This window comes from Agelaius tricolor, unplaced genomic scaffold (assembly GCF_023055355.1).
Source record: "Agelaius tricolor isolate 1412-34295 unplaced genomic scaffold, bAgeTri1.0.p SCAF_26, whole genome shotgun sequence".
Classification (NCBI taxonomy): Eukaryota; Metazoa; Chordata; class Aves; order Passeriformes; family Icteridae; genus Agelaius; species Agelaius tricolor.
In genome coordinates, this window is record NW_027269286.1 from 3750090 (window position 1) to 3758189 (window position 8100).

Consider the following 8100-nt stretch of genomic DNA (forward strand, 5'->3'; position numbering starts at 1 on the left):
GAGATGGTTGTGGTTGATGTTTAGTGTCCAGTTTTCAGAGTTCCCAAAGCAATAGGCACAAATTTATGTGCCAAGCTATCTTTCCTGTTGAGATCCTACATATCTTGGGATGCCTCAGCCTCCAGTTAGCACCTCCAGAGTCATTAGAAGAAATTTGCTCAGTAGTATTTGCAGGGTGATATCTATTTGATTTGAAAATGATTATTTTTTCTCAAGCAGTCAATGCTTGGGTGGGATCAGCTGTGAAAACTCTTTTGCACAAACTCTTTTGAAAACCCTTTGGGGCATGTCTGCTTGCTTTTAAATTGTTGTTGATTCCCTCAGTTCACTATCTGCTTGTCTCCAAAGCATACATCACGTGGACACATAGTCACAAATACTAGCCATGCCTCGAGTATGCCAATAAAAGTCAAAGTTTCTCAGTACCTTCAGCCAAAAATCAACCATCAAACTCGCTGTATTAAATGTTCTTACACCAATCTAGGAGGACAACTAATGTGGAAAGATACAAATTCTTGTGTTTCTGTCTGAAACATTTTGCCAGAGGAGTACTTTGGAAGAGTGTTTTATTTTACAGCATCCCTTACACAGGACATCTTTGTATTGAGTGTAACAGAGCCTGACATCTGAATCCGCTGGGTTCCTGGCAGCGCTGAGCTATCAGGTAGCTGAAGCCATCTCCTGGTTACTGCCGGGTGAAGCCCAGAGCCACTTCTTTCAGCACCTGGACTCCGCTCGACAGAAACTATTCCTCTCCATCCAGACTTTGGCCCTGCGGAGGCCGATTCCAGCCGGCTCTTCCCGAGCATCCCCCCGGGGCGGTCGGGAGCGGATCAGCACCACGGCCAGCGCCCCCGGCCGCCTGCAGCCGGCGCTCAGGGAACCCAGGAGCGCGCAGGAATCGAGGGAGAGGGAAGTCCTGCCTCCGTGCTGATGCTTTTTATGGGGACCAGACACCAAACAAAAGGTCAAAGCATGCTCTTTGACCTCCTCAGCTATATTTTAAACCGAGGAAAGGACAAAGATCTTTCACAGACAGAAATGGAATAGAAAAGACATTTCTGTGTTACCATCATGCTTCTCACAATGTTAGACTGAAAACAATTGGTGCAGCCATAGGGATTTTTTTCCCCTCCTCATAACAGTAAGTGGCAATTTTTCTTGTCTGCTGAGAGCAAAGGTAACTGCTGCTGATTGCCAGATCCAGTGTGAAATTAAGGAGCTGAAAAAGTATAAAGGGGAGGAAGTGACACATTATGTTCAAAAAGATCCATTCTATATTTCACCCCAACTCCCAGCGAAGAAACGTGACAGATGACATTCCTTACAGTGATGGAGCTGGTTCTGCAGTGAGACTGATCCGCAGCACTTCCATGTATGTCCTTGGAGATGAGCAGGAAAAAGTTAGTGAACCGCTAAAAAAATGCAGAAGTACAACCAGCATCGACTCTTGCTTTCAGCCAAAAGATGAAGACAGAGACTGGATGTACTCTAAGACTCAGGACTGCCTGAAGTACCTCCAGGATCTGCTAGCCTTGAGGAAAAAATATCTTGAAAACATCAATAACTTGAAATCCATGCATATGGCTGCAGATTCTCCAGCATCCACAAGATCATCCAAAACTGGAAAAAAGTTATTTCTTCCACTTCCTTCCAAAGAGACTTCTAAGGTAATTTCCAAGAACTTTTGCCATGTACTTAGTCTTAAGCAACAAAATCATCGAAGCTATGTCACCTGTATTGATTTTCTTCTTTACTGCTTTCAGTCAGTTGTCATTTTTCTTTTGCAGCAATTTAAGTGTTGCTAAATACATTGAGATTCTTTCTAAGCAGTGTAAAATTAGGAATGAATGACTGATCATAGAAAGAAATGTATATGTCTCTGTTTGAGGGGGGAAATGTTGGGAGAGAGAAAGTAGGAAAAAGTTGTGAGAGTATGGAAAATGTTGGAAATGAAAGGGCAAGCTCTGACATTATCTACTTAAGTACCTCGGAATCCTTCACTATGATTAGTGAAGTCCAGCTTGACTGACAAATGCAGTAATCTCAGGATTTCCTGGCAGTCTTATTATTGACAAAATTACTTACACAAAATAATTATAAATTCACTGAAACAAAGAGGATTTTTTTTTCTTAGTGGTCAGTTAGTTTGTCAGTGCTACATTTAGCATCAGTGCAACCTCTACAGGTAGGATGTGGGGCATGAGGAATTCTTAAGGTTTCCTTTCTCTGTTCATTAATAAGTTGGTGGGTCATTTCTAGACAGCGAAATTCTTAACCCTTTACTGTAATGAAAATACAAAAATAGAAAATCATCTTTAGTGCAGATTATTTCCATGTATCCTAGAAATAAAAGCTTTATAAGTTAACACATCACTGAACAGTTCAGTGGTTACTTTGACTCTAGACTTCATTCAGTGAGGACAAAACAAAGGACTGCAGCAAGTGGGATGATCTGTTTAGGTAACATGACTGCAAACAAGACTTCAACAGGAGGGTTACAGGTTATCCAGTGCAGTCTTTAAGCTGGATAATAATGGGGATGGTGGGAAGAAGGGATGTAGAGCTGAAATTACTGATTAGGCCGGGTTGACGTTAAATAATGTTGCTGCCATATTTAGATGTTCTGTCACAGCAGAGTGTCAGAATGGTTTGTGAACTTCTGAGATGTGCTGCTGAAAATACTGCTTAAGTAAAACACCAAAGCTTAACTTGTTTTTTGGCAAACAATTGGATCTCCCACAGTCTGAGGCTAAGAATGCTGTGATCTGACTTTGGCCCTGTGTATGAACAGTCCTGGTGGTGACTGGCATGCTCACTCCATCACCCATCCCCTTGGAAGCAGACAGGAACACCAGCAGAGTATTCTTGCCAACACAAATGGCAGAGTCACAGCTGCACACCTCTGGCTTTGCAAAAATTAGGGAGAGGTCAAGAAGCCTTTTACACAATTCAGACTATTCTTCCTAACACATTTTATGTCCACAGATTGCAAAGTTTGTGTTATCACCTGGCATGAATCGTTTTGCCCCAGGCTACCTGCTCTTATTAAATTACCTATCAGTGGGAATTCACTTCTTTCTCTAACCTGCTGCATGATTTATAGGAAGGTAATTTGTCCAGACAAACCTGTCCCCATGGGAGTTTTGATCCAAAGATCCCTGGGTCCTGGGATTTCACTATGGATTCAAAATGTGCCACTTGTGTCTAGTGGAAGAAAAGAAGAGAGGTGGGTCAGATGTGGGGAGCACATTGGCATGTCTTTAAAATGCCTTTTAACCAATAAGAGCTTAGTCATAATACAGTCACTATTTCCAGTAGATGTGTGGTAGCAGCTATCTTTTAACACTTCTCAGGATGTCAATCAACCCATAATGTCAGGAGGGGAATCAGCTAGTTCATCTCTCTGCCTCCACAGAACAGGGAACAGGCTGGTCCTTCAGAGGTGTGACATGGCACGCATCCTTTTGTCTCATTGAAACCCAGGGTAGCAATTTTCCGAGCTGGTATTGCAGCCTGACAATATACCTGACTTCGACTAGCAAGGAAAATATATGTCCCTTCATTAGGTAGAGCCTGGCAGGAATTATTCATCCCATTTGTATCTTCAGAATCCCTAACCCAGGTTTTATGACTGCTTCAGCATTTATAGATAGGCATTTCCTTTTTCATCAAGACAGGCTCCTAATTTTAAACTGTGTGCCTTTCCTGTGGGAATTATCACAGTGTTGAATGACTCATAATTTAGCGCACACCATCCTTTTTAATTTCAAAAAGACTTCAGCAATTTAGATCTGGATTAATTTCACCTAACCTAGGCATTTTAATAAGATGCTTATATTAGTAACAAAGTTACCCCTCAATCTCTTTTCAGCTGAGAGAAAGAGCTGGCTGCAGAGGAGGGTTCAGCCTACTTAAGGCCTGACTCATCTTCTGAAGCTACTGGAGCCCAGCATTAATTACAGAAGGAGCCCTGCATGACTACATTTCTAATGTGTTTCTCCTTAGGAACCTAGTGCTAGGCAGAATAAATTTGGTCATAAAACCCAGCTGTCATTTAGCCACCCAATTAAATGGCCTGGTACATGGATTCCGAGGGATTTCAAAACACCTGGCCAGTAGTGCCCAAGTGGAAGGTACTTGTTGTTGAACGTGCAACAGGATGGATATTGGTTAGATATCCACTGCCCTGCTTTCTTTGATTTCTACACTGTGGAGTAGTTTGGACCTTTGTTTATTTTCTGACAGCGTGAAGTGTGGCATCAAACACATCTTCCATATAGAGTGTGCTCATTAAGAAATCATTGTGCCCAACCCTTGGCTAACTATTTTCTCCTTTGTCTGATCAACAGGCATCCATGGAAAGAAAAGGCCCACAGTCCAGTTCAGATGTAAGAGAAGCAATAGCCTTCTTTGACTCAGTGATTGCAGACCTGGACTCAGAGAGATGGCGGAGAGTTCCCGACGTGGATCTGCCAAATGTGGATGTCGATTTTGATGGTGCAGTATAAACCAGCCAAATATGATGGGTTTTGGGGTGCAGAGGGTAGAGGAAGGAAAGGCATTGTGATGTCACATTTGTTTAATGAATTTATTTAATTAGTCAGTTGTCCTCTAGTTTTGCTTCCCAAATCTAGGACCATTATATGCAATATGTGAAATTACAGTGATATGTCACTTGTTCCCTGTTGAATGGGTGCAACTATTTTATGTGCAGTCATTACATGGCAAATGTAGCACGTGCAGGGTTGGAATAGTGCTTGCCTTCTGCTCAGAGCTGAACTCCACCCTTGCATTTGTATCTTAAGCTGTCTTTGGAGAATTATAGAAAGTATAAATGTATTTTTTTCTTCACCTTTTTTTTTTTTGAGAAATGACTGGGTGACTCCTTTATAACTACTAAAAAAGAAGTAATTTGATGATTAGGCTAAATAACTGGAGGTTTCCATCAGAAAAAAACAGGATTGCCCAAAGAAATGAAGATGTGCCAATTTAAGGTCGTCCTGTATAATCAGCAGAGGGATATAGATATGTCTCACCTTTGCTTCAGGCTGAGGTGAATAACTGAAGCAGGTCATTTTAGCAGTACCCAAGGAATATATTTGAAGGGACTAGCTCTCACATTCATATTTTATGCTGCAGGTGTTGAAATTCTAGATAAAATGAATCCCATCCCGAGTGATATCCTGCAGTGAAACCAGGTTTGTCTCCTGATCTTGCCTCCAGGAAGGACCCAGCAAGCACCCTTGCTGTGTTCCCTCACTGTGCAGATGAAAATGTCACTGCCAAGTGGTTAATCCCAGATTATCTTCTGTCTTTCAGTTGCTACCAGTACGAGTGAACACAGTTTGCATTCAAACTGGATCCTTCGTGCTCCCCGGAGATACTCACAAGACACTGCCCAAGCAGCTAAGCAATCCCAAAGAAACAGTCAGAGGAGAACCACTGGCTCTAGGAAAAGGCTGGAAAGGCATCCCATGTACCTGCCCAAAGCTGTGGAAGGGGCATACAGCACTTTAAAATTTAAGCCTAAAACACACAAGAAAGAATGTTGAAAGAAGAATGTTGAAAGAAGAATGTTCCCTTTTTGTTCCCTTTTCACTTGAAGACAGAATATATGAAATAGGGCATGTAAGACCTCAATTTTTTTTTTTTTACCACTGATCCATCACTTACACTCCAGAAGTGACCTGTGCAGTCACTGAAAGTTCTTCATAGGGGACGTATTTTAAGCCATGGCTATTCCAATGTTGGACTCATATGAGGGTTTAACTCTTCAAATTTTCTGTGCCTAACAATACTGCTTTGTCATTCAGCTTGGTGGGGGGAACTCCAGCTTGACAAGCCTTTTTTTCTAGTGCTGTTACAGAAAGCAATGATTCAGAGATTGCCTGGTGCAGTAATTTTTCTTCTGACTCCAGTACTGCAAAGCAGTTCAAGGAATTCAGCAAATATTTTGGAGTTTTTGCAGAGGTGTTTCCAATGTCAGAGCAGTGAAGCAGAATTTTCTCCTTCTGTTGCTTGTGAAAATTTGTAAGTGCCATCATTGACTCTATGTTCTGAGAGTATACAGCAGCACCAAGATACACTCAGTCTGCAGCACGAGCAGAAAAGAGCTGGAGTGAGGGAATCAGCATTAGAAACTTGTGTTTAGGGTAATAGTGTGCTCCAGTGTGTTTTGTACTCTGCTTGCTATTGGAAATGGTTCTGTTGTTGGATGCATCAAAATAATCACTGTATGCAAAAATGTATGCAACTTGTTTCATATGGTTACACCACATGCTAGTTTTCATCTAACACCCAGCTAATGAATCTAGGCACCCCAGTGTACACTAGAAAAGCTTAAAATCATGGAGAACATTTTGTGAATAGATTGGAGCAAAGCTTGTTCTCAGGGGCAGAAGAGAACTTGCAGACAAAGCCACCACATCACCTTTAGATTTTACCAAATATTTGGAATTCTGCTATTCCATCATTAAAGACAATATATTAGGATGAATGAAGTCTAGATGTGTTTCTCTTCATCTTAGAGGGGATATTTATTCTATGTGATACTTGGAATTAATAAGACCCATGCTCTGCCTGTCAGAGCTCATACTTTGTCTTAAGAATTTGCTAAGGTGTTTGGGATCAAGCTTTTGCTTACTCAGATTTTTTTTTCATCTGGCATCATTCAGCTGGTGCTGGACTATGACAGATGGATCATGGCAGCACTGGTATGACCAGCTGGTGATTTGCTAGTGTTTCCTTGTTTCTATGATCAGTAGTTTTTGTGTCCACAGGCTTGGATAAATTTCCTAAGGCACTGGCCATCAATATAGCCCATCTGATATACGAAAACCCCTATAAACCTTGTGCCCTCACACAGAACATTTGGTAGGTGTTAATTCTTGCTGATTTGTGTTCCCAGTCCTTGGGACTAAGTTATTCAAAAGGCATCTCTGCCATGGGTTGCCAGGATATCTCTGAACTTAATGATCTAGGCCACTTTCTGTCATAAGATAGAAAAGTGCCAAAAAACCATATGTTCCTCCATTCAGAGCTGGCATCTCCTGTTTGATGAAAGCATTTTGATTCTTTTCTAATGATGTTTGTGAAGCAGATGGAAGAATTGTTTCTGTAGCACTTCAGTTCTGGAGGTGCTTTTGTTGCTCTTGGCCTAGTTTGCATCCTCTTGAAAATGACCAGTTTAAATAACATAATTGATACATATTCAAGAAGAGTTTAAATTAAGGTCTGGGTTTTGTCTCCCTGCTGTTGGTGCTTTTCACAATAGTCTGTATCCTTTATATTGTGCAATATTATATTGATGCCTTTGTTCCTCCCCAGTTCTGTACTGTCCACCCTGAGCTGAATGCCCTTTAAACTATTCTGCCTCTGAATGTATTCATGGAATTCCACTCAGCCAGGTGGGATAACCAGAGCACAGCTTGTTCCAAACACACCCCTAGGATCTGGCATGCCTCAAGGCTGCAGCTCTGTGTATGTGTGAGAGAAGGGGGACAGTGCTCAGAACTGTACATTTTTGGCAACTGTGTCACCCTGAAACTCCTCTCCAAACAAAATTTCATACTGAAGTTGCCGAGGAACATTTTTGCTGACTGTGTGGGCATCTTTTTGCTACTAGAACCTGCAACATGGATGGGTGCTGTCAGAAAATCTCACCATCTTGTTTGAGTTACTACAACAGAATTATGCATGTGCATAATTAAAATACTGATGAGAAGAAAGAAGAAAAGGATTCCAATGTTTTTCTGCCCTGGGCTGTGTTTCATGTTTGTAGTGCCAAGGTTTTATGCATTGGAGTAACTGATCTCTTTGCTATTGTTTTAAGAATGCATTTTGATGTGCAGAACCAGACTGCTTCAGCATGTGCAAAGCAGTCCTTCCCTGTAACCTCTTGTCTGTCCTTGTAAAACAGACATCTCTGATCATCTGGTTGTGATAGGGGGTGAGGGTCCCCCTGCTGTCCAGCACAGAAAACCTTCAGTGTCAATTTGGGTTCACTTTTATGAATAAGAGTCAAAGGGGGGGGGGGGGGGGAAATCAGATTTATAATTTCTACTTGGATTCTGTCTTTTTTTTTCCTCTTTTCTTAAA

The 8100-nt window shown here is 41.6% G+C and overlaps 1 protein-coding gene across 1 annotated transcript; it reads left to right on the forward strand.

Annotated features, from left to right (window-relative positions):
* Positions 1 to 266: 266 nt before the first annotated feature.
* CUNH13orf42 (chromosome unknown C13orf42 homolog) lies at positions 267 to 6477 on the forward strand. Its single transcript, XM_071448345.1, has 3 exons — positions 267 to 1670; positions 4353 to 4500; positions 5323 to 6477. The coding sequence occupies exons 1-3, from the start codon at positions 1257 to 1259 to the stop codon at positions 5553 to 5555; spliced, it is 795 nt and encodes a 264-aa protein (XP_071304446.1). The 5' UTR covers positions 267 to 1256; the 3' UTR covers positions 5556 to 6477.
* The last annotated feature ends 1623 nt before the right edge of the window (positions 6478 to 8100 follow it).

Bases quoted from the DNA above. Each gene is read 5' to 3' on its own strand.
- CUNH13orf42 (XM_071448345.1), top strand. From the start codon at position 1,257: ATGTTCAAAAAGATCCATTCTATATTTCACCCCAACTCCCAGCGAAGA. The intron at 1,671-4,352 runs GTAATTTCCAAG...TCTGATCAACAG, and splicing joins CTTCCAAAGAGACTTCTAAG to GCATCCATGGAAAGAAAAGG. The intron at 4,501-5,322 runs GTGCAGTATAAA...TCTGTCTTTCAG, and splicing joins TGTGGATGTCGATTTTGATG to TTGCTACCAGTACGAGTGAA.